Source organism: Pithys albifrons, chromosome Z (assembly GCF_047495875.1).
Source record: "Pithys albifrons albifrons isolate INPA30051 chromosome Z, PitAlb_v1, whole genome shotgun sequence".
Lineage (NCBI taxonomy): Eukaryota > Metazoa > Chordata > Aves > Passeriformes > Thamnophilidae > Pithys > Pithys albifrons.
In genome coordinates, this window is record NC_092497.1 from 3,239,243 (window position 1) to 3,264,765 (window position 25,523).

At 40.7% G+C, this 25,523-nt stretch overlaps 1 protein-coding gene across 3 annotated transcripts in view; it reads left to right on the forward strand.

Moving 5' to 3' along the window:
• The window catches only part of EPG5 (ectopic P-granules 5 autophagy tethering factor), a 60,659-nt gene that overhangs the window by 29,541 nt on the left and 5,595 nt on the right, over positions 1 to 25,523 (forward strand). For 2 of the 3 annotated variants that reach the window (XM_071580505.1, XM_071580506.1), the window contains exons 19-41: positions 56 to 253; positions 887 to 997; positions 1,756 to 1,875; positions 3,265 to 3,431; positions 3,527 to 3,754; positions 5,613 to 5,736; positions 6,560 to 6,701; positions 7,778 to 7,949; positions 9,070 to 9,232; positions 9,832 to 9,974; positions 11,203 to 11,359; positions 12,345 to 12,539; positions 13,554 to 13,767; positions 14,561 to 14,721; positions 14,833 to 15,040; positions 15,732 to 15,807; positions 16,711 to 16,814; positions 17,668 to 17,843; positions 18,296 to 18,481; positions 21,114 to 21,323; positions 21,451 to 21,595; positions 22,618 to 22,860; positions 23,782 to 24,001. In XM_071580505.1, the coding sequence (XP_071436606.1) occupies positions 56 to 253; positions 887 to 997; positions 1,756 to 1,875; positions 3,265 to 3,431; positions 3,527 to 3,754; positions 5,613 to 5,736; positions 6,560 to 6,701; positions 7,778 to 7,949; positions 9,070 to 9,232; positions 9,832 to 9,974; positions 11,203 to 11,359; positions 12,345 to 12,539; positions 13,554 to 13,767; positions 14,561 to 14,721; positions 14,833 to 15,040; positions 15,732 to 15,807; positions 16,711 to 16,814; positions 17,668 to 17,843; positions 18,296 to 18,481; positions 21,114 to 21,323; positions 21,451 to 21,595; positions 22,618 to 22,860; positions 23,782 to 24,001 (3,863 nt within the window). The remainder of the gene's footprint in view (positions 1 to 55; positions 254 to 886; positions 998 to 1,755; positions 1,876 to 3,264; positions 3,432 to 3,526; positions 3,755 to 5,612; positions 5,737 to 6,559; positions 6,702 to 7,777; positions 7,950 to 9,069; positions 9,233 to 9,831; positions 9,975 to 11,202; positions 11,360 to 12,344; positions 12,540 to 13,553; positions 13,768 to 14,560; positions 14,722 to 14,832; positions 15,041 to 15,731; positions 15,808 to 16,710; positions 16,815 to 17,667; positions 17,844 to 18,295; positions 18,482 to 21,113; positions 21,324 to 21,450; positions 21,596 to 22,617; positions 22,861 to 23,781; positions 24,002 to 25,523) is intronic. The other variant, XM_071580507.1, reaches the window with a different exon arrangement.

A 25,523-nucleotide genomic window follows, 5' to 3' on the forward strand; every position in this document is an offset into this window, starting at 1 on the left:
TGAGCTTCAATCAACACTGCAATCTGTTGACTGACTTGACCCTTGAATTTTGCAGACTCACATTTTTCTAAGTGACCAGCCAAATGGAGTGGGGTCAGCTGCAGTACTGGAGTTCTGGGTCCAGGTCCTCACCAGCCAGCAGCTGTGGCACAGGGACAGGGCAACCCTTTGCTTGCTGGATGACTTATGTAAGGCTGCTTTTCAGTACAGTCAAGAGGACTGTGTACAAAAGCTGCTTTACCAACAGCACAAGGTAAATAGTTGTGGTGTGTTGGTGTGGCTGTTGAGTCAATGGTCAGTTTGTGTGTTGCTCACTCTAATTTTGATGCAAGTGTGTTTTCCTGAAGTGCAGCAAGGACAGTCACAGACTCCTGCCAAGGGCAGGGACACCTTCCACTATCCCAGGTTGCTTCAAACCCTGTCCAACCTGGCCTTGAACACTCCCAGGGATGCTGCAGCTTCTCTGGGCAGCCTGTCATGATGAGAAGTGTTAATGGGGTTATCTGATTTGCTTCTGGGTGGGTCAAAATTAATGAAATGTTTGATATTTTGATAATAATTATTAAAACCGATTTTCAGCAGTTTTCATTCACGTGAGTTCTGTCATAGTTTGCGTTCTTTGCATTCCAAGTGTTCAGTAGTGTGTTTAGAACAAAAGTGGAGTTTCCTCTCCTGAAAAAAACAGGCAATGTCACACTAATGGGATGTTTTCACTGAAAAAGAAATAAAGTACAAGCAGACATTTCAGTGGTGCCTGGCTGAGGTAAGGTTGGAAAGTAGCAATATGAGCCAGAAAGGAACCTGGGTGAAGGTAGAGAGACATACCTGTAGCTTCTAAATTACTGCTGCTTACAAAAAAACCCAAATGTTTTCTGTTTCTGTGCAGAATGCTTTGGGCTATCACTGTGACAAAGGTCTGCTGTCTTCCCTTGTCAGCTGGATTGTGGCAGGCAATGTGACACCATCCTTTGTGGAGGGCAATGCCAATTCCTCTCAGGTAAGTGATGGTGTTGTGTGAACAGCCCTGGGATAAGCAGTGTAGAGGTGTCTTGGGGGCTTTTTTCCCCCTGCTTTTTTATGTTTTTGAAGATTTTCTTGTTGTTCCCCTTTTTTTCCCATCCCAGAGGTTTTTTTGATAAAATCCTGATTTAGGCTGAGAGAATGCTGTGGATTTATTACACTAAAGGAAAAATGGACATTTTCCACAGAGGGAATTTGTCTAATCTCTGTCCAAGAATTTATATAATAGGATTTATTAATTAAGTTTTCTTTCTAATCTTCAATTGTTCTTTAACTATTTATTTAGAGAAAATACGTGAAACCTGACTTTTCTGTTAGATCAGTCTATCTGAGAAATATTTTGAATTCTAGTTGCTTTCTCTCTGCCTAAGTGAGTTCCTCAGTCAAGCAAAAAGGAAAAATGTCCCTGCAGTAGCCCCTATGAAGATGTGTAGTGGAGGTAGGATAGAAGAGATCTTAATTTACTGAGTTTGAGAAGTTTGTTTTGTCCAGAACTCCTCGGATAATTCTGCCAGTTATCCCTGCCTTTTTCCTTCTTTCCCAAGATTGTACAAAATACCAAAGTTAAGTTTGAATGTAAGGCTAAAGAGAAACTGGTTTTCTTGTTCAGATGTGGTACTGCTTTTTGCGACTTTGTAGTGAGAATCTCTCAAAGAGGTATTCATCTTAAGAAAGAGTCTGAGCCTACCCCTATTATTTTGTTATCAATGTTTCTGTTATTTCTGTGTTGTCCAGGTCTGGTTTTCATGGATGGTGTTAAATATGGAGTCAATATTTGAAGAAGATTCACAGCTTCGCAGAGTTGTGGAGGGGGAACTGGTTATTAATTCTTTAACTCCTGATCAAGCTTTGAAGGTGAGAGAACAGTTCATACTTTTTTATTAGAGAGAAAAATATTCCCTCGTATAATTTTATTTTGTCTTATGTACTTTATCTTACCAGGATAAAAGCATAAATATCACTTTATCTGCCTTTACAGGAGAAAATATACCCCAGTGAAGTTTTCTTTTACACTTTGAGTACATTAGAGTTCTTTTACCTTTAATAGATCCCATGCAAATATTATAGGAAACTTCAGTCACTGATTTATGCTCTTACATAATTTTTGGGTCATCTGAATGCCTCATGACCTGTAGTGGATTTACTCTATACCACTGGGGTGGGGAGTGCTTATTTTAAAATGTGTCTATATTTCAAACAGATGACTTCTCAGTTGATCTGAATTTTGCAGAAGTCTGGCCTTTTACATTTCTCTCTTTTCTGAATTATTTTCCAAGGCTCTCAGTACTGTTTAGGTCTCTCCCTTAACAAGGCACTTAATCAGGTGTACTTTAGGCCATGTTGCACAATTTCCAGGTTGTTTACCCATATTCAATTAAAATTTCTGGAGTAAAGCAAGTGGAAACCAAAGATGTGCAGTGTGACTTTTGGTCCATCTTTTATCTCAGCTGTTTTCAGTGTGTTTTAATGAGGCCCCATGAAAATAGGGCAATATCCAGACTGGTGTATGTCTTGCATCCTTGGAGAGTAGTCTGGAAAACATTTGTCCTTTGGTTTGCATGCCTTGATTTATCTGGAAAACAAATAGGGTGTAGGTAGTCTGTGGAAAAGGGTGATGAGGTTTCCCAAGGTCTGGGGTAGGGGATGAGACAGTGCCAGGGTCTGCTCTGAGGTTTGGGAACTTGGTGACTGGGGGAAGAGCCTTTCATTTGTCTGCTTCAGGCGCAGTCCAGGGGAGCTTGGTGTGAGACTGTTCCATAATTTCATGGGTCTGTGGTGTTGCTGATACGAGGTGCTGCTACTCATATGTTGCTTTGCCTCTGTTCTCCTTTTCCTTCTGTATTGTGTCCTCACAGTAGTTTTACTTCACATTTTAAATTTTCACTAGAGCCATATGGAATGTAGTCTCAAAAAAGATAAAAGTTGCATGCTGGAAGTCTGAACCAGGAGCATCTACCTCTGTGAGGAAAGACAGTAATTAGCTGTAATTAACACCAATGGTCCATATGTTGGCCTTGCATCAGAGCCATCATGTTATTTTTTTTAGAGCATCAGAGGTGTAGCTCTGCTCTCCAGCATAACTGTGAGCTGGGCAGCTCATCCTTCAAGACTCTAACAGATGTGTGACTGTTCCAAAGTTTTCTGCTTTGTAATTACCAAGTGTACATGCTGTGTTAATCTGTTAAATTAACCTGTGACAGCCTGTTACAGCAGAACACTTGTCTGAAAACGTTGTTTCTGCAGAAAGCCCAGGCCCAGCTGAAGCTGCCCATTGTCCCTTCCCTTCAGAGGCTCATGGTCTACCGCTGGGCTCACCAGGCCCTTGCTACCCCTGCAGATCACCCTCTCATGCCACTGATCTGGCAGAAATTCTTCCTCCTGTACCTTCACCGACCAGGACCGCAGTATGGGTGAGTCTGAGCTGCTCCTACAAGAGTAACAAGAGGAGATGCTGATTAGACACTTGCAACAAGACTTAGCTGTGCTTCTTTTGTTCATTTTTCAGGTTACCTGTAGATGGCTGTATTGGGAGGCGTTTTTTCCAGAGTGCAGCTCACGTGACCTTGCTGAATGAGATGAAGCAGCGGTTGATAGAGGTGGCAGATTTCCACCACGCTGCCAGCAAAGCATTGAGGGTGGAGAGCCCTGCTGAGGACAGTGACAGGTCACCAGAGAGGGCGAGCTGCTCACCTGGTTACCTGGCTCCACCTGAGCTGCATAAGGAGCTTGTCAGGTGAAAAAAAGGCTCCCCAGTTTATTCTTGACCGCCTGAGTAACTACTACAGCACAGACATGGCTGTGGGAGACATGAAGGGGTGTGACCTTAGATGTGCTGCAGGCATTTGTTATATTCATAGACTCATTCAGGTTTGATAAAGCCCTCTAAAATTGAGTGCAGCCATTAACACAGCACTGCCAAGGCCACCAGTAACCTGTGCCCTCGAGTGCAGAGTTGTGGTCAAATCAGTTGCTCTGTTGGTGCAATGTGTGTTGTTTGAGAAGGGAGCTGATTTTACTACTACTTGTAAAACATTGTTGACAGAATTGTCACTCCCATTAGGGGAGGAGCTTTGCGTTTTAATGAATGGTAGCCCCGTGCTGCTACAACATTTACTGTTTAGGCATATCTGCTACCTACATAGGCATCACTAGCTATAGATGTAAAATACTACTTGGTGTATATACATCTGTTTGTCACAGACCAGGGCCTAAATTCATGTCTGAATAAGATGATTTCATCAGGAAATTTACTGGCGACTTCAGCTCATGATTCAGTTAGTGCAGTTCACTTGGGTTAGCAAGCTAAAGGTGAGCTGTGCCAAGGGTGTTCTGGGGCACCTGAAAAATGCTAAGTCTGCTTAACCAAAACCTTAGCATAAGACTCTCTTTTTGTCTTGGAACAGGCTAAGGAAAGGGGTATAGTCAGTCACTGCCACTCACCTGTTGAAAACGCAGTTTTGTAAGGGATGGTAACTTCTAAGAGATACCTCATGCACACTAAAACTGAAACTATGCTGTTCAGAGTGCAGTGCTTCTGTAACACAGAAACTTTGGTCTGAAAAGTGCTACTTAAGAACTATTTGCAGTATGACAGTGTCTGAATAGTCCCAGAAACCAGTTGAAAGGATTATTTGTAAAGGGTCCCTTGTTCAGGGGCCTTGGATGTATGGAATCTGATCTGCTGTTGGGTGCTCCCCTCAGCAATCAGTAGGCACTGTACAAACAAGCAAATGAGATCACAATTCCTGCTTGGTGTAACTTGATTAATATTTTCAGTCTTTCATTTCAAAGAAGTTCCCCACTCCAAAATAAATCCAGACTGCTCTACATTCTTACACTCAGAAAGTTTAATAACCTGTCTAGTTTCCTAGACAGGAGGGAAATTATTGGTAGGGTTTATAGGGGCTGATTCTTGGAACTAGACTACGTCCATTTTTTCACCAGTGACACTGATCTAGGAAACAGGAGTTTGCTAGTGATATTTAATACTGGAGTGTGAAGATTTAATGGCCTTCTAGTGCTTCCTTGTCAGGAACGCTTGGACAGTATGATTATAAAAGGGGTACCACTCGTGGAATGATGGCAGCTGAAGAAATAGGTGTATTTATATAAAAGTACAATGTTATCAGAGGAGGAAAAGAGAAGAAACTGGCCATTAGTAAGACTCTGAGAAGAAATAGAGTGTAACACAACTCAGATGTCAGCTTTATGAGCAGGCAGTCTAGAGAACTCATGAGGTGAGAAGCCAAACTTGCTCATGTGTGCTTTGTTTTTTGCCTTTGGTCTTTTGAATGGAGTTGTGGTGAGATTCCCTGCCATAAGTCCTGGATCTTACACTCATTTGCATAAATGTTTTCCTTTTCAGAATTTGTCCTGTTACTCCTTGTTACTGCCCTTTGTATTATTCTAAGTAGCTTCTTTTCACTGATGGTATTTGAACTGACAGCAAACTACTTAAAAAGCACCTGAAACCTCAGTTTTGAGCTGTATCACCTTGTAGCATTATTTGTTGCCTTAATTCCAAACCCTAGAACCACTGAAGTTAACACTGATTTATTTTTTCCTTTTTTTTCTTCTTTTTTTTTCCTCAGGCTTTGTAATGTTTTAGTTTTGTGGTTGGAAGAAGATAGTTTCCAGAAAGGAGACACATACATTCCCTCTTTACCAAAGCAGTATGACGTACATAGACTTGCTAAAGTCATGCAGAATCAACAGGTGAATTGCTAATAACACTGAAAATCTGGGATCCAAAGTTCTTTTGTTAAAATGAGTTCTTGAAATCAGTAAGAGACTTGGTGTCACTAGTCTTTAACACTCATACAGTAAACTGCCTTCCTTTTTATTTGCAAGAGGGCACAGAATTAGATTTCTTGCATATCTTAATGAGAACAGAATCTTCATTCTGTACTGTTCTGTAGTTTGTATTCTAAGATAATGTTAGAGAACTGTTGAAGTCGGAATTTTAAGTAACAAAACACTAGAAGCCAAAACCTGCTCATGTTGGTAGTCTGTAGAATGTCAGGTTCAAATATAAGGTAGTGAGTGGGAAGTATTTATTATTCTGTCCATCAAGCCTAAAGAATTAGTATAGCTAAAAGACCTGTCAGAGGGGAGATTTTGGAAAGGCATTTCCTTTGCTTTGCTTTTATTCCTCCAGTGTATGTGACTGCTGGAAATGCACCTTCTTTAGCCTGGTTCCAGTTAATCATGCCTTGATGTTTTAGACTGTCTTGGTCTTCATCTTCCCCTTTTAAGAACAGTTTTTTAATAATCTGTACTCTTTGTCTCTTACTTGTTAGAAATTATACCACAGGTCAGATTTCTTATTTAAGTGTCATGAATGCTTTTCAGTAGCTTATCTATATATGTGACAAAAGTTCTTCAGTTTGGGTTTTTTTCCCCTTAGTAACTCTTTATTACTTAAAACTGCTGGGTCTATTTTTGTGTAGTTATTTTAGTTCCCCAGCTGCTAGGGTTCATACACAGTATATGGTACTGACCAAAATGGAAATGGTAATGTAATTCTTTTGTCCTTCAGGATTTGTGGATGGAGTATGTCAATGTGGAACTCGTACACCATGAGTTTCAGGAAGCTCTAAACCTCTGGCTGCAGGTTCAGCTTGAATCACACACAACCTGTGTTCCCGCAGGGCAAACAGATTTCACCAACCCATTATCAGGTAAGAGAAAAGAATATTAATGGAACTGCATCATAAAGGATTTTAGGATATCAAAGCCCTGGTTTCTTTAGGAATTTAATGATGCCTGTGAATAAAGATGTTAATATGATTTGTTTTCTATGAGTATGGTATTTTACATGAAGTTGTCATGGTTTCCTCACTAAGATTCTCATGTGAGAGGTTCATACGGATGTTTTTGTTTTCAAGTTTGCCACATCACACAGCAGAGCTAGACCTTCATGGGTGAGCTCCCCAAAAATTCGTCTGCATAGAGCATGTGCCAGACAGGCTGAATTTTTCCAAAGCTTAGATAGAGAGAGCTGCAAGCAAAGGTAAAACCCACTGTACCTGAAGACAATATTGTCTGTTTTTTCTGGTTTTGTTGTTGCTCCCATTGTGTTTCCCTGGAATTCTGGCATGGTGAAAGAATTGTTCTAGCACAGACTGGGGTAGTAGCCATGGTTGGTGAGCCTGGCTGTGGTGAGATAGGATTTTTTTGTCTGACTGATTAAAAATGCGGAGGAAGGGAATGGAATGAAACTGAAATAGTTTCATAGTTGAACTGGCAGTGTTTGGACAAGAAACTTAGTGGGAATCAGCAGGAGGAGAGGGCTGACCAGAGGAGAGGCTCTGCTTAGGGGAGGAACTGGAACTGACAAGACTAAAAGTGAGGATGAGTTGTAGGCAAAGAAAGATGAATTTTGCTTAGACTGTGTCTGGAAGCTTCTGTTCAGGTGAGGAGAATAAATGGGGTGATATGAGGAGAATAAATGGGGTAATAAAAGGGAAACTGGAAGGTGGGACTTGTTGGGGGAAACAAAGAAAGCAATGGGGCTTTTGATCCTAATGTTTGTGTGATGGAGGAGCTGGTAATGAAACTTAGATGTGTAAAACAGACTTTGACAAATACAGGAAGATTAGTCGAGTGATTTTTTTTTTTCCTGTTTTAAAAGGAAGAATCCTGAGCAACATTTTTCTGCTGCTAAAAATGTTTCATACAGAAAAGCTAATGCTTTTGTTGAGCTTCTCGTGGATTTTTCTTACTGACAGAACTTGCTTCCCCTTTGTTTTTATAGCCAAAGAGAGAATCATGAATAATTTGAAGAAGTTTGATGCTCCGAAGCCCCCTCTCCCACTGCAGACAATGAAAGCCCCTGTGCCAGTCATTTCCTCTGCCAGTCTAGTAAGTCAGAAGGAGGCAGTTCAGCTCATGCGCACAGACCTAAATGTCCTGCAGCAACACGCCAGGTAAGTCACAGCTGTGTTCCTTCTGCCTCTCTTGTGCGTCCAACAGTGTCTTAGAATTATCACAGAATGGTTTGTGTTGGAAGGGACCTTAAAGCTCATCTCATTCCACCTCCTCCTGTGGGCTGGGACACCTTTCACTAGACCAGGTTCCCCAAGCCTTGTCCAGCTTGGCTTTGGACACTTGCAAGGATGGGGCAGCCACAGCTTCTCTGGGCAACCTGTGTGAGGGCCTCCCCACCCTCACAGGGAAGAATTTCTTCCTAAAGATGCCCTTGTTTATGGTGTTGGCACAAGTCTGTCAGTACTTGACTTCTTATTATCCTATTTGTTTTCTATTTCTTCCTTTCTACTGTATTATTATTTTCATCCTCCAGCTGAGGCAAGACTGCACAAGACTTATCTAATGTCTGAGATTACATGAGCTGACACTTCTACATTTTCTTTTCCCATGTGGCATATTTCTTAAAATAAAGCCTCCTTTTAGCCTAAACTTGTTGACAATAAGTTACTTAACACTTTTACACTAATGTAGTAGTTGCAATATGAAGCACCAGAGCTCCCAAGAGAGAAGTCTGATTTCTGGTTTGTGAGTGAAAGAGAATTCTGTTTTTAATATTCCTACTCAGACAATCCAGCTGAATTATTTTCAAACACAACTGATCAATCTATAGCTGTCCTCGCCCAATAACAGTGTGATGAACAAAACACAAAAATTACTAAACCCAAGGGAGGTTGTGTCAAAACAATTTTAGCAGCAATTTTAGTTGAGTTTGTTATGTTTTTTTTACCTGACCGAATCATCCCACAGTCTATTTTATTTTTTTTTGTCTAGTGGAAAATTACATTTTCTACAGAGGATATTCTAGTTTCCTTCAAGGATGTCATAGAAAATAATTCAAAAGAACTCATGCATACTTGAGTAGTTTTGTTCTTATGAACCTGTTTTGTATTACTTTGAAGTGCTATTACTTTGAAGTTTAATTTAATTTAATAACCTTTTATGTTTTCTAGGAAACTGTCATGAGTTTTTGTACAGTACATTAAATTGAAGTGTCATCTCTTGCTTAGGAATTCGTTTTCAGTACAGATTTTGGTAATTTTATTAATAAATGCTTTTCAGAACTGCAGCTCTCTGGGAATCCCAGCATGTTGCTCTTAATAATGAAATACTGGACACGGTGCCTAAGCTGTTTGTCAACAGGGAGGAGCAGATCACCCTCCAGCTGGAGTGCCGGGGAACTTCCAATAAAGGCTGTCAGGGAGCAGCTCTGCTCACCATCCAGGTCAGAGGCATATTGTCACTTCTGCCTTGGGGCTGCTGGACACACAGGATGAGTGGGAAATGTCTGAGTCATTATAAAAACGGTAGCAGCTGACCAGATTAAATCCATGCATGCAATAGTTACCTGAAATACTTCATATGTAGTGCTCAAAAGGAGCAGATCAACAGCTGAAGAATAAGTTGTTGCATAATTTGTTTTGCTTGTAACATCCATCCTAAACTGCTTCCCAGTGCATGGGTGGGGGAATATGCTTGGTGATAGGAAGGGGCACATGAATACATTTATAGAAATACTACCGTGTTGCTTGGTAAATTAATTTCTTGGTCCTCTCTAAGTTTCAGTCCCTGTGGATTAAAAGCGTTGCATGAAAGACATGAATTACATTCGTGTGTGTGATAATTAAATAGGAACCTGACTAAGGATATGTGCTTGGGCATGATGTGCTACATCTGATCAAAGCTCTTGGGGTGGGAAAACCATCTGTATTCAGAGTTGTCTTACTGGAATCCACTTCGTTTTTACAAATAAATGCAACCTGGAAGAGTTTTAGTGAAAAAATATGAATCCTAAAGTAAATACGTCTTTTTTTTGCCATTTAGTTTGAAGGGAAGCACAAAAACGAAGCAGTGAGCCAGCAGCTTCATGCTTTGCATAAAGAAGTGAGGCAACTGCAGGCAGAAGCCATGAAGCCACCTTCTCTGGGTGTTGTGGAAGCAGCAGTGCACGTGGAGAATTTTATAACGTAGGTTGTTCAGACACTGCTTTAGGTAGTGATGCTTTGTATTTCTTTTCCTGTACATTAAAAGTTAAAATGTGGAACCAGTTTGTGTGTTCTTCATTGGGTCAACAGCAGAGCTGGAATCCTGAGACCTGTGTGTTTGTGACACAGACTTCTTGAGGAACAACTCTATTATCGGGAGGTCATTCAGCCTTAATAGACACACAGTATTGTTTTCTGCTTCTGTTCATGGTTCTGTGTGTTAGAATGGCCCTCCTAACCCTGCAAAAGCACACTGAGTGATGATAGGGATACTTTATTAAACTTCAGGAACTGGCAAACCTGTGCCACACCTGTCTCAGCCATAGACTAAACTGTGTATTTTTAATATTTCTCTATATATTTTTCCCTGTTACAGTGCAAGACATAGTTCTTTAGTAGAGTGTTATGATTTTAAATGATTTAAATATTTTTTCAATATATGAAACAAAATTGTACAGTGGAAGAGGGCTATGTAATGCCAGTTTTCTGGGGGATATGAATAAATGGGATAGTCCATTCCCCTCTTTCTCTTGAAGACCTTTTAGAGTTCATCCCAGAGGTCCAGTTTTTCAACTTCATTCTTCTCAGTCTTCCAGATTCCTACTGGGATTCGATTAGTGTAGCTGGTTTACTACTGAGTGCACTCATTCTACAAGTAAAATTATTTCTATGTATTCATTCTTGATCATTAATTGAAAAATCCTGTGAATAAACTAGTTCTTGGAATTTGCATCTGTGGAATTGCATGTTCTTCAGATGCTTTAGTTCAGACTCAGTGAAGATGGGGGTTTGATCTCAACAAAACATGTCCTTGGCAATACCCTATAAAAGATTGGTTCTGTTGGAATTCTTTTATTGTTGAGCCTGTGAAGTAAAATGAGGTGGTTTTTCTTGCAGTACCACTGTAGTTGAGAGAGATGCCCTAAGAATATGATGAGCACATGATTAGAGGGAGGAATAATACATTAGATCTATGCCGTGAAAGTCTTTCAGTCATCACTTTCTGACTTTGATTATGGGGACTTTAAAAAGTTTGGAGGTACCCATTTCAGGCAGCAAATTACTTTAGCTAACCCTGGATATGAGAAGGCTCAGGAAGTATCAGAAATACCCATCTCAAGGGTATATATTGGCAAGAAACCTTTCTTTATTATCACAGGTTTTTTTCCACACATAAATTTAATTTGCTTTTTGAATTTATTTTTTTCAGGGCCTTAATAAATATCTACAAGGTGCAGCCCATGCCTGCAATTAAGAAGGTTGGAATTAGTTTGTTTTTTATATTGGTGGAGTACGTGTGTGATGAAACTCAACGCAACCCTCCTACAAGGCAGTTCTTCACATCCTGCATTGAGATTCTGGGCCAAGTGAGTCTATTTTTGGAATAAAATTTGGTTTTTGGATGCCTGGTGCTTTTTCCAATTGCCTGCTGATGTTGGGGATCTAACACATTCAAAAGTTAACTGAAAGTTAACTTCTAAGCTTCCATCCCATTTTCCTTTCAACTAATTGGATAGCATTCTCAGTCATTAGGAAAGTTGCAGCTTGTATTTAAGCAAAATAAAAACCGAAGTGCCTCCTTTGTGTTATTTAATGCTCATGGTGTGAGCATTTCAGCCAGTGCTGAAATTCTGGACAGATAACTGAAGTTTGGATACTTTCAGTTCATAAAAGTGTGTTTCAGTGTGTATTTTGCCTTTACATGTCACTTTCTAGTTGATGTTTATCTTCTCAGCCTCAATATTTAGACTCCTTTCTTCTACAGCCTTGCAGTATTCTTTGTATAGAGAGCCAGAAGTTTGCTGGTATAGAATAGAAAGTGCTTTTGGTTGGTGGTAATGTTTGCTTTGGGGAACACACTGCATGGGTTTTCTGAGAAAATGCATTAGCCTTGGGTCCAGATATATATATTTTCATCTCTTAGATAACAGTTTGTTTCTATGAGCAGCTGTCCTTAAGCACTTCTAATAGGTGAAGTGCTGAAAAACTCTTTCATAGCTGTAGTTATGTTGCATTTTTCCTATTATCAGGCAGGGCTGATAAAATCTGGATTCATTTTCTTTTGCTATCCCATCAGAAAAATGGTGTTTCCAGGTATTTTTAGACAACATACGTGATCACGAGTGCTTTTCTAAAGTGTACTAGGCAAACATGTTTATTTTGCATTATGTCTTGTGGAATAACAGTATTTAGTTGATGTTAATCTCACACAGTCTTTCGGTTTTGAGATAAAAACTTTCCTTTTAATAAAAGGGCCAAAATTGTGTTTATGTCAACAAAAAACTCTTAATAGGTGTATTTTTGAAATGATTCGTGCTCGGCCATTTTTCTCACCATTCCCAATCTTCTCAGGTGTTCATCAGTGGGACCAAGTCAGAGTGCAAACGTCTGCTTCAGACAATCCTGCAGAAACGAAGGCTCTGTACCCTCCTTTCTCCTTATTTCACTCCTGTTGCCTCTCCCAGTGAATTTGTGGCTTTATACGAAAAAGTGGTGGCCTTTCTGAGTGAGGATAACAGTGATGTTGTCTTCATGCTGCTGACCAAGGTAAGGTCTAGTTTCTGGGTGTTTTTTCCCTAAAGACTCTGTCTTTAGTCTAAGCAACAAAGAGGTGCTAAATGTGGTACTTGAAAATAGCATTGACAGGTTCTCTGGAGCTGTATTGTATGTGTTGCATTTAAGCTTAAGAGGGGCTGGAGGGAAAATAAGTAGCTTAAATAATTTTTTCTAGCCCAGATAGTATCATCATGTGCTTCCTAGGGCTTACTCTTGAAATGAAAGCAGGCTCTCCATGACTTCTTCTGCCTGATACCTCTGCAGAGACATTCATCCAAATAGCCACTGAATCCTGTATATCTTAACAATAAAAACAAAATTTGGAACAGTGTTTGAGTTTTCCACTCTGTTTGGCACACCCATGCCCTTCCTGCCTGTCTTAACACATACAGAGTTACGTCAGAGCAAGTGATGGCACATTTCTTGTGTCAGGGCTGCGTGGTACTGCCTGGCTCTGGTCAGTGGGGAAATTAGTGTCACTCTTGGTCTTTGATGTCACTCTGATTCTCCTCATTAGTTACACAGAGACAGGGCTGGACAGCTGGAAGCAGCAGGCAGCATGTTTTGGGATATCTGTAGTGGGAGTGATCAGTGTTGTCTCTGCTCATCAGGGTTTGAACAGATGGTCAAGATGCTACAAAATCTTTGCACCTCCACCTGAAAATTTATGGACTGTGGAGATAAGTCCAGTTTAATGCTTGTGATTATTTGGCAGTGATACTGAAGTGTGGAAATTCAGACACATCTTTATGAATCTGGGAACCTTTGCCAAGGGCTGCTTCATAAATCCAGGGCCTTCTGCAGTATGCTAAATCATAACCTTTGGAGAGCATCGCCTTGGTTTGGAGTTAGGGCTAATAAAAAGCAAATTCATTTTTCTGCAAATTCATGTTTTTCTTAAATAAAAACTTAATGATTTGTTTCCCCTGATGTCTCCTTCCTTCTCCTAAAGATGTCGAGGCTGTTAAAGCTTTACTTACACATGCTTGCTGTCCTCTGTTCTAGTTTGACCTCACACAGTGGTTAAGCCTGGCTAAGCCACCTCTTGCTGAGCGTACCAAGCTTCTCGAGTCTATTCACTTGGCTCTCAATGCATGTGGCCTGGAGCCTGAAGAAGATATTTTGATGCCATTTAATATCTTCTGCAAGCATTGGACTATCCTTCTCCAGTATCAGTTCCCTGACCACTACAGTGATTTCCTGAGGTTGTTCATGCAAAGTGAGTACCTGAGTAGTACGATTTATGTGCAGAACCCTTCAAGTTTAAAAAAATGAACTGCATGCAGTAAAGTAGCAACTAATGCAGAATGATTTAAACTTTTTAAAATTTCTGTGTAGGCAGTGTAGCTCTGCTGGAAGGAAACACCTTTCTGCAGGTCAAAGCACACACAGCAGTGACAACAGATTTTTAAGCCCATATAACAGGAGTTGGACTTGATGATCCTTGTGGGTCTCTTCCAACTCAGAATAGTCTGTGATTCTGTGAACAGGAGAAGGATGCAGGAGAGTATTCTGTTAATGGAAGCACCTATTAATTATGGTTATGCCACAGTCTGTAATGTGGAATCCTTGGGGTATTTTTAACACCCTTCAATGTCAAACTGAGAACTGGCATTATGGAGACCTGGAACTAATACTGAAATCTGCTGAGAATGTTCTGGTTGACGTTAGGTGCCACCCATAATCAGATGTGCCTCTCAAATGACTACAAACCACATGAGCTGAGGCAACAGTTGTCTCTTAGTAAGTGTTTGTAGCCAGAGATAAATGAAGTGCCTGGGAAACTCAGTAAGAAGAGAGCATGTAGATGCCAAAAAAAATGTTAAAATAATTGTGTTTGCAAATTAGGGGCATCTCTCACCCTTAAACCTGGAATTTTCAAATTCATGCCTTGCCTAATCCTTTTTTTTTGTAATAGGGAGCTCTAATTTCAACCTTTTTTGTGAGTTGTTTGGAGACAGACCAGTATCTTTCTGGTTTTCACAAATGCATTCCCTTGTTTTTATCCTAAGGCTCATCAGAGCAGCTTCTAAGCCCTGACTGTTGGAAGGCATCACTTAAAGCTTTGGGGTGTGATTCACAAGTTACTGAGCAGGGAAGCTTCAAGAAAAGTGAATCTACTGAAACTCCTGTATTGGGGGATGCTGCAAAAATTCTTCTCTCCACACAACAGGTACGTGGTTGATTTATTATGTTTTTCAGCTGAAACAGATGCCCTCCAGTGACAAATAACACTGCTGGGCAGCCTTTCTGTAGCTGATTAATAGTTTCCTCCCTTTTCTAGGTTAGAGAGACAATAGAATGGCTTACCACATCCTTCTGCAAACTCAGACTGGCTTCAGTGGACTTCCGGACTTTTGGCCTCTTTTCAAAGTGGACTCCTTATGTGCCTGAAGTGAATAAATTCCTGGAGTATCTTATTAAACGACTTATTGACAGTGAAGTTGCTAATTTAGCCCAAGAGCCTGTTGGCAGTAACGCAGTTCTAGCAGGTAACATGTCTTAAAAACAAAGAACTTACAAACAGACACTCAGTTTTTCCAATTTTCTCTGCTAATGTGCAGTAAAGTCTTCTCATTTTGCATTTGTGCAACGATGAGAACATTAAAATACAGATGGGAAATCTTGATGCTACTTCATGGCCATGTAGGACTTTATAATTGCAGAGAAACCTTTTTTTAATTTGAACTTGCTTTAAAATTATTTCATGAAGAGATTGTACTTTCTTCAAGAAAAATACAGTCTTTTACACTGAGCAGAAGTTTGGGAAGGAGACAGTACTTAATTTGGTGTGATTTTAATTTGGAGAAAAATCACCTAAACACATTTTATTTTAATATATGCAGTTTTAAACTGTGAATCATCATTACCTCCACAATCTCTGTTATTAAAGTGATACTAATAGAACATCTGAACAATTCAAAATGCTTATGATTGATGTTAAAACAACCATGTTGTTAACCAGTTACTAGTAAGCACATTATATTTTAAGTTTTTATTTGACCAGAAAGGACTGATTGAATGGTTGGACTGAATGATCTTAGAGTTCTTTTCCAACCTGAATTATTATGTGGGTCTATGAATGTCAGCAAAGGACATTGTATGCAAATTTGGAAAAATGTGATGTATTCACTGTTGTTGATTTGAAGAAAAAAAAACAGCTTTTGCTTTGTTTCCTTCTAGCCCTGCAGTCCTTGTATTCAGTTATTGCTGGACTCTTTAAACCATGGATACTGGTCTTGGATAAGGAAGATGCAAGGTATATATTGCATTTTAAAGTTAAATTAATTTTATCTAAAGTAAGGAAGTTGTCCCTGTAAGAATTGCTTTCATTATTACCTGTTGTGTAATAATTCATGACTGTCTTATGACCTTCCATTTAAATAGCTCTTACTTTTCTCATATCATTAATAATTATGGAACTAATTCATGACTTACATCAGCTTTTCCAAGGTTTGGATTGAATAATTATCTGAGTAATTATTATTATGAGAAATATCTTGTAATAATAATATGATTGGAGCTTTGTGATGACCAAGTAAGTATTGCAGTCAGTTCTGAAAACACTGAAACTTGAATTTTGGATTCTTTTTTTTAAGCTTCCATAGTGCCTATAATACCTTAGTTTAAAACAAAATGAAAAATGCCAAATACTGCCATAAATGTCAGTGGTGTGAGAAGAAACTTCAGGCTAAATCAGTACCCTGATGATCTACTGCCTTGTCTGTACCTCTGTCTTCACTGAACAATTACTTATAATATTATATATTTAAATTTTGCTATTAGATATTTAAACTTTGCTTTCTTTCAAAACTGAAAGCTTTTTGATTTGTGAGTGCACCTTCAGCACTTACATTACAAGGCTGACTACAGGTGGTATGTAATGTCATTGAGAAATTCCCATGTTTTGGTCTTTAATTCCATTATGAAATCTCAAACAAGTCGTTTCTGTTTACTCAATGTTACTGTTGCTCTTCAGTGAAATACTGAAATATGCAGCTCTTCTAAAGAAGGAGAGGACAGTCCCAAGGAATTGAGTCTGAGAGAACTGCTGATAAGCTGCACTATACTGACTTGCTGTGCTTTAGAATGTTTAAATTGCTGGAAGTGTTTATGATCAGGGCACTGAAATTTGTGTTGCATCACTTTTGCTTCTTTTCAGTAACCAGCCCTGCTACCCTTGGCTGGAGAGTGACACTCCTGTAGCCTCCACCGTGGTCTCTTTGTTTACAGATTGCATCAGGCTCTTGCACAAGAGCTTTAAAGGTGGGTGAAATCCACACTGTTTTAATGAAGTAGCACTTTCTGTTTTACCAGACTAAAAAAGATTTTTGATTGAGATATGGGACAGGAGAGGATTTTACTTGGGATGACGACTGCAATCATATCAGGAGCACTTATTTGTGTCATCCTTAAAAAACAGCTTTTTGCCTTGGCAGGTATAGATAATGTGATTGAAAAATGCATAACAAATTTAATTGCAGGAAAGTAAAACAAAATGAGCTGTCATGAGAAGTGCATGACATCTTTCCAGGTCTGCATGTTCCCAAAAAACATATGTAGTATCATGTCACAATGACCAATACATGTTCTTTAACAGCTAGTCTTGGGGGTAATTTAGTCTCCAGGAACTGACCATTTTGAGCTCTCATTAAGCATTGCTTTTGGTGCCTAATGTGTAGTTAAACATAGGAATGGAAAATATTAATTTCACAGTACCCCTTAACAACTTCTAGGGATGAACTAGATTCAAACTTATTTGTTATTTTTAATTGCTTATTTTTACAAGATAATTGTGTTTTATATAAAATTGGAGATACAAAAGGTCTTCTTTAGAAAAAGCAAAATGGCTCAACTTAAAAGCAATTAAGTTCTATCTTGAAGAAATATTTTATAACTTCAGAATATTGCAAAAGAGCAGAACAGGGCATGAAATCAAAAACCTCTCCAGCTGATCATTTGGAGAAAAAAAATCGAAAAGTTGAATGTGCATTTTTTCTTTGAGTGTAGTTTAGTGTAACTTAAAGTTTTTCATCTCTAAACTTTGACATTCTTTTGAAATCCAGCTATCCTTGATTTTTTTTTCTGTTGTTAATTCAGCTATTTTCTCTGATTCTAGAAAAGCTGTTGCCAAGTCATCATGGGGCTTTGTGGTTACATCTAATGCATTACTGTGAGTGTTGCACAGCCCCTAAAATGCCAGAGTTTATTCTCTATGCCTTCCACGCTGAGTTCAAAAGGCTTCCATGGAAGGAAATGCATCCAGACCAGATGCTTATGGAAGAGTTCTTTAAAGTGAGTACATAGCATCTGTTGAATTAAGTTCATAGTCAGTATTGTCCTGAAAATAACTGGAGAGATGGAGGCAGTTCTTTAGCAAGTAGGCTTTTAAAGTTTGTGGCATTCACAGCTCCTTATTTGGTGGTGGATTTTTTAAGAAATGTATTTGAATCTTAGACAAAATTATGAGAAGCTGTAAAGCTGCCAGTGTTTGTAATCTGCTGTTGCTGTATCTGAATGTCTTATTTATTACATATCTGTTTAATATATATTTAGTTAGATTTAATATATTTTACTATTGTCATGCTGTTCTCACCCCCAAGTTTCTCTCTTTACCTCTGAGACAAGGTAAAGCTGATCTAAAATCCTGCTGGGGATTTATAGTTGACTAAGGAACTAAAAAGTATTGAAGTATTTATATCCCACATCATTTTATGCACCTGTCTTTTTTGCTTTCTCCTTCCTAGATCGAAAGGGGCAGCCCTAAGAGTTGTTTCCTGTTCTTGGGTTATGTTTTGTGTGAAATAAACTGGGTCAGTGTCCTCTCTGATGCCTGGAATCCCAACCCTCACCCTCAGACTCACAACATGATTGTCTGTTTGCTGTATATGATGGTCCTATTGGCAAAGGAGGAGCAACTTATAGGCGAAGAGGTAATTCTTGGAAATGTTCATACCTGTCTCTCTTAGAAGAAAAATAATCCTTCACTATAAAGGACACAGGGTGGGACTTCTTTCTCTATTGAAGAAGGATTAACTCTGAAGTGGTTTCTGCATGTGTAAAATACCCAAAATAGTATTCCAGAGTAATTGCATAGCTGAGGCATTTCGTGTAACTTCTGTGAAAAAAGAAGAGCTGCTGTTTACTTTAAGAAGCTTCTTAAGTGCTGTAATCCAGAAGTGCTGGAAGGAGTAACAAATTAATACAGGCAGTGTCCCTGGAGTTACAACATGATAGTCTGGATTTTGGAAAGAACAAATGTGTTTAGTTTCACTAGGGCAATATTATATATACCTTAAAGTGAAGATTTTTCTGACAGCCTGAATGAAAGAAGTGTAGGAGCAACTTTGCCTGTGCCCTCTGTGCTTGTATTACCTTTTGTGAGATACTGGGAGGCTCATTGAGTCACATTTATTCTGTCAAGGTCAATCTTGTAAACCTCCACTGTGCCTTCCTTCTTTTTCTGAGTGGCAAACATGAATATGTGGAGGGATAGTGAGGAATCATCCATTTATGGAAAGCTTATACCTTGATTTGAGTCCTGATGTTTTCCAAACTGATCTTCAGTATTGTTCACACTTGAGATGGGTTGAGCACAATGCAGAAGTGGGATTAGTCCCTGTGAGGTTTGGAGCAGTTTCTGATCCCCAGGGTAGTTCTTTTTGTACCTTTCTAAAAGACAAACATGTGTCTGCCTGAGCATGTTTTCTCAAAAGTTTTAAGTGAGAGCTGTTCAGTCCTTACTCAGAACTGCTCTTGCAAACATCTGTTTCTTACCACAAAATGCTCCATATGATGTGATGTCAAGTGTCGTTCAGTCCTTACTCAGAACTGCTCTTGCAAACATCTGTTTCTTACCACAAAATGCTCCATATGATGTGATGTCAAGTGTCAATGATGCAACAGCATCTTGAAGACCAGGTATGTCTTTAAGAAGCTTGCTATTATCTGCATCTGATGAGTTACTGGGGGACAAACTGCTTCATCTATTGAATCTTAGGCTGAGTTTCCTGGTTCCCTTGTTCCACAGGGGGATTTGATAATCTGTGGTTTCTCAATGCTTTTCACATTTATAGTTGCATTCCAGTGTTTCTGAGTTGTAATAGGATAGGGAATCTGTGGGTATTAGGTTGTACTTCCAAGTCCTGCTTTTGCTAAAAACTCTGTGTGGGTAAATCTAGCACAGTTTCATCCAGCCCATTTCTTCTGGAGGACTCTTTCCGAGGGTCTGGATCATGTTCAGCCTCATTTCACATCCGTCAGCTTTCTCCCTCTTCCTACATCTTCTGTTTTCGTTTTCCTCTGAGGCACTGCAAGGTGCTGCATCAAGATGTCACCAGCAGCCTTTAATGATCACTGTATTTCAGTTTAGGAAAATTACCAGAGTTCACATGCTTTGACCTGAATGTCTTTGCTTATCAGAAGCTTCTCAAGCTTCAGAAGATACCTGTTTGCACATGGTATGAGTCAGCCTCAGGAATTCCCTCCTACCCTCCAGCAATGTGTTAAACTGACTTACTGTCAGGAGGTTTTTGCCTCCCAGAAAGCTCCTGTGGCACCTTGACCTAAATCTGGTTGTACCAGTGTCACGTTCTTGTTGAAGTAGTCTCATTTGGGTTAGTTCTGGATTGCTAGCACAATTCCAGTATTTGTTTGTTCTAAAACATGTAGAGTGGTAGGACAGAATATAGAATGGAAGGAACCCACATGGATCACAGAGTCCAACCCCTGACCCTGCACAGACACTCCAACAATCCCACCCTGTCCCTCAGAGTGTTGTCCAAACACTCCTGGAGCTCTGGCAGCCTTGGGCCATGCCCACTGCCCTGGGGAGCCTGTTCAGTGCCCACCACCCTCTGGGGGAAGAACCTTTTCCTGGTGTCCAGCCTAAACCTGCCCTGACACAGCCCCAGCCATTCAGTGTTTCTCAGTGTCCAGGGGGACCCTTTGTTACTGAAGGTGTTTAAGAACAGGCAATAGCTGCTTGTGGACATACAGACTTTTCCATCTACGGACTTGTACTGCCTCTGTGAGCTGGGAGTACTGCAGGGCTGCTATGCTCTTCATGGTGCTATTCATGAGAATAAGCCCTTGAGGAATCCCACAGGTTGGTAGATGTTTCACTGAATGGAAAATTAAGGGACCCAGTTTCTGCTGTGAACTTAGGACTAACTTATTTTTTAAAATAACTTTTTAAAATAGTATTTTAATGCCTCTTTTAAACGGCTGCTGAAGTGTCTTTAACTTGCATTCTTTCCAGCTGCCTTGACATGTTTACATGTTAAATTTTGATGTTTCTCACTGACTTTTGTGCTTAGTTAGAGCTGCTGCAGCAGCCTGAATACTGTTACCTGAATGCTAGAGGTGACATACATGTGTTAGCTTACTGCTTAACTAAGGAATTGCTTTTCAGCTGGACTGCCACGGTCATCCTTTTCTGTGGGGGTTCTGCTCCATCTCCTTCAAATTCTGGAGCAGGGGCTTCCTTCCAATATTGAGTACTGTTAATACTAATTTAATACTGCAAAGAAGGTGTAGCTTAGACTGATGTTTTTAAATCTTCAGGAATCGCCACTCATAAATCTTCTTGGACAGACCAGCTCCCTTCCTTGGCAGCTTGTGGGCATTTCGTCTTACGAAAGCATCATCAGCTACTGCAACAGTCACTATCCTCCCTCTGTTATCCTTGCTAAGGATGCTGGAGCTGAACTGATAGTGAAGCTCCTGAAAATCTCAGCAGGCTTTGGGACACCTTCAGATAGTCACATCCACCTTGTGAGTTGAACCGGTGTCTCTGAGTTGGTCTTTTCTTTTGCAAAGTTCTGGCTGTATGTATTGCGGAAAGAGTTCTAGGCATGACTTTTTTTTTGTTTTTCTAATTGATTTAAATTTTGTTGGACAGGATGCAACACTGAAGTGCCGAGCGTACATTCGCCAGGTGGTTCAGTTCCTCAGCACCTTGGAGCAAAGTGGAAAGATCACCCTTGCAGTTTTGGAACAAGAAATGGCCAAGTTGCTAGATGATGTAGTCATTTTTAATCCCCCAGGTTTGTGTTGCAGAAGTGGCTTTAAAGCTGTCAGGATTCTTTATTCTGCTGCATGGATTGATGCAAGTTTATGACTGTGTAATTACTTGCATTACTATAATGTCTCCCTTATGGGCAGCAGGGCATGTTACTTTGATGATGCATATCAAGGTGGTATATTAGCACACAGCAAAAGTGTGAACCACCCCATAGAGCGGCTAAGAGTGGCAGAACCAACCTTAAAAGAGGGGTTATGTGGTGAGTAAAACTGGCTGATATACAGGAGCTTGAGGGATTATTTTCTTCGTTGTCTGTTTCATTGTTTATTTTGGTAGTGCATTACATCCTTTTTAAAAGGAAGAGTGGCAGAAATACACTCGCTTAGTCCTGAGGGATTAGGAGTAATGGGTATAAACTGAAAGTGAGGAAATTGAGGGCAGATATTAGGAAGCAATTCTTTACTGTGGGGCTGGTGAGATACTGGAACAAGTTGGCCAGGGAGGTTTTGGATGCTCCAACTGTGTAAGTGTTCAAGGCCACGCTAGATAAGGCTTTGAGCAACCTGGTCTACTGAGAGGTGTCCCTGATCGAGTGGAAGATGTCCCTGCCTATGATAGGGAGGCTGGAACTAGATGATGTTTAAGATCCATTCCAGCCCTTAACATTCCATGGTTCCATGACTAGGTTCTCAGGAATGGTTCTAAATTGTAAAATTAGGAAAGCCTGACAGTATTGAAGTAGAAGAGTTACATTGATGTACACTAGTGGTATGGTGTGTCCACACACATAGGATTTATATTCATCTCAGTTTTAGTGATAGTCCCATCCTGGGATTCCTTTATCGAACTGTGACTTCAGGTGGACTAAGAAATACCTGTCAGGAGTGGTGTGGATCATGGTCAGGAGGAGACACAGGTGTGCTGCCAAGCACAGACAGGGAATTGTTATGAGCAAGAACATTTTGCCAATGACTACAGGAAGTGAAGTTGGATTTGGGCTCCGGCATCGATTACTGACACGGTTCTCTGCTTTCTGACTTGCAGATATGGACCTGCAGACACGCCACCTGGCCCTCAGCAGCCTCTTCACAGAAACACTGATGATGCTGAACAATTCCAGCATCACCACGGCCGAGTCGCTCCGGGGGACCCTGCGGGGATGGATAGACAGCAAAGTGCATGGACTGCTGGCCATGCCCCTCCTGACTGCAGCCTGCCAGAGCCTGGCCTCCGTGCGGCACATGGCAGAGACTACAGAGGCCTGTATCACTGCCTACTTCAACCAGGGTAGGGGCCTGCCTCTGCTTGCCTCAGGAGTTCTGTCGTGGGTGCTGCTGAGCTCAAATCATCTGGAATCATGGAATGCTGTGGGTTGGAAGGAACCTTAAAGATTGTCTCGTTCTAACCCCCCTGATGGTGGGTCGGGATGAGAGGGAATGGCACTTCATAGTTCACACTAATACACAGCAGACTTAGATGGCTTATTAGGGGAGAAATTCTTCCCTATGAGGATGGGGAGGCCCTTGCACAGGTTGGCCTGAGAAGCTGTGGCTGTTCCGTCCCTGGAAGTGTTCAAGGCCAGGTTGGACAGGGTTTGCAGCAACCTGATCTAGTGGAAGGTGTCCCAGCCCATGGCAGGGTGTTGGAACAAGATGGTCTGGAAGATCCCTTCCAACCCAAACCATTCTGTGATTCTGTGATCATGTTTTAGGTTCACAACTGCTCCAACTCTGGGTTTTCTTAACAATTTTACCTGTCTCTGTGAAAACTGATTTACTCTGTGTAGTGTCATTTTCACAGCTAAAGGGAAGGACTTAGAAAAGGAGGCAACCAAGAGAGCAAAAGACAATTGTCCCCTCCTGTAGCGTTCTCTAGGCTAATTTAAGAAAAAAAATTCTGTTTGGTCAAACTCTGAAATTTCTGTGGAAGATTTTAGTATATCTGAAGGAAATACTTTTAATTCTGTTGCTAAAATGTTCAAATTTTAGTCCTGTCTGAATGCTGGGAGAACGTCTCACCTTGATGTCAAGGAGATGCCCTATTATAGTGGAGTTTTTCTTTTCTCTCCATCAGAGTTTCATTATTTGCTGATTACCTGGAAAATAGCTAAACCAGCCCAGATAATGTAAATAGTAGTCCTAGTTCTTAGGTTTTACTCAGTGCTGCTTTCTCACACGCTTTTTGTTCTTTCCTTCTATTTCTGCATAGATTCTCCTCACCACCAGGATTTAAGCTGGGGCCCTATACTTGCCTCCCTCCAAGTTCCTGAGCTAACCATGGAAGACTTCCTGCAGGAGTGTCTGTCTTTGGGAAGCTACTTGACCCTGTATGTCTACCTGCTGCAATGCCTGAACTCTGACCAAACTCTTACCAATGAAATGAAAATGCTGCTGACCATCAGCAAATGGCTGGAGCAAGTGTACCCCAGGTATGAAACTTCAAGCTTCTGAATGTGCCTTGACTTTTAGATGAAGTTTATTTGTAGTTGTGTAACTGGGATAATTAGGTGGCTGGGTTAATTAGGTTAATTTCAACAGGTTGCTGGATGAAATGGCCTGTCTTTTTATATCCACTCATTCAAAGTCTGTCCATCTGCAGTGCCAAAATATAATAGTTGTGATGGTTAAACAGAAAAAGGGATTTAACTTATTAGAACACTAGTGAGTTTCAATCATTTTTCAGTCAGAGAAACTTGATTTCAGTGACAGCCTGGATTCTTACTAAGTTAAAATGACTCAAAGCAAACCCTAAATCACGCAGGGTTCCACTTTCCAGCATGTCCACTAGGTGGGATGAGTTTTGTGCTAAATACTCAGGGTGGCACTCTGGGAGACCTGGTGTTCAAAGCTGCCTGTTGGGGACTATTCAGCAGCTCTGAAGCAAATCTGGAGCCCATGGATCTGGTGGAATGCCCAGAGTTAGGGGGCTGAATGCTGTAAAACAGTTTCCTAGATAACTGAATTCTGGGGGAAAGGATGCATAGCCTTGGGGTCAAAATAAAAATACTTAGAAGTATATAACAAGTTTTGCTGCTGAAATGGCTGGGATTTAGCAAATATGATGAATATCTTCCCAAAGTAATGTTGATAATGTTTATATTTTCTGTGAAAGAATGATTTGGAAAAAACTACGTTCATGCTGTTTCTTGGTATTAAAAAAAATGCTCAATGTGGTCTGTGCTGTAGGAATTTGATGGCCAAAGGGGGAAGGGGACAGCAGAGCCACAATGCACAGCAGATTAAACTTGTTCTAAACACAGTTCTGAGATTCCCTGGGATGGGAAATGACTGGGTGGAGGGATTAGACCCATCCAGCATGGGTTTAGGAGGGGCAGGTGCTGTCTGACCAACCTGATCTCTTTCTACGATCAGGTGACCCACCTGGTGGATGAGGGGAAGGCTGTGGATGTGGTCTATCTGGACTTCAGCAAAGCCTTTGACACTGTCTCCCATAATATACTCCTGCAAAAGCTGGTAGCCCATGGCTTGGACAAGTGTACCCTCTCCTGGATTAAGAGCTGGCTGGAGGGTCAGGCCCAGAGAGTGCTGGTGAACGGAGCTGCATCCAGCTGGTGGCCGGTCACTAGTGGTGTTCCCCAGGGGTCTGTGTTGGGTCCAGTCCTGTTTAACATCTTTATTGATGATTTAGATGAGGGGATTGAGTCCATCATCAGCAAATTTGCTGATGACACCAAGTTGGGAGGGAGTGTCGATCTGCTGGAAGGCAGGAGGGCTCTGCAGAGGGATCTGGATAGACTTGAGATATGGGCTGATTCCAATGGGATGAAGTTCAACAAGGCCAAGTGCAGGTCCTGCCCTTTGGCCACAACAACCCCCTGCAGCGCTCCAGGCTGGGCACAGAGTGGCTGGAGAGCAGCCAGGCAGAAAGGGACCTGGGGGTACTAATTGACAGGAAGCTCAACATGAGCCAACAGTGTGCCCAGGTGGCCA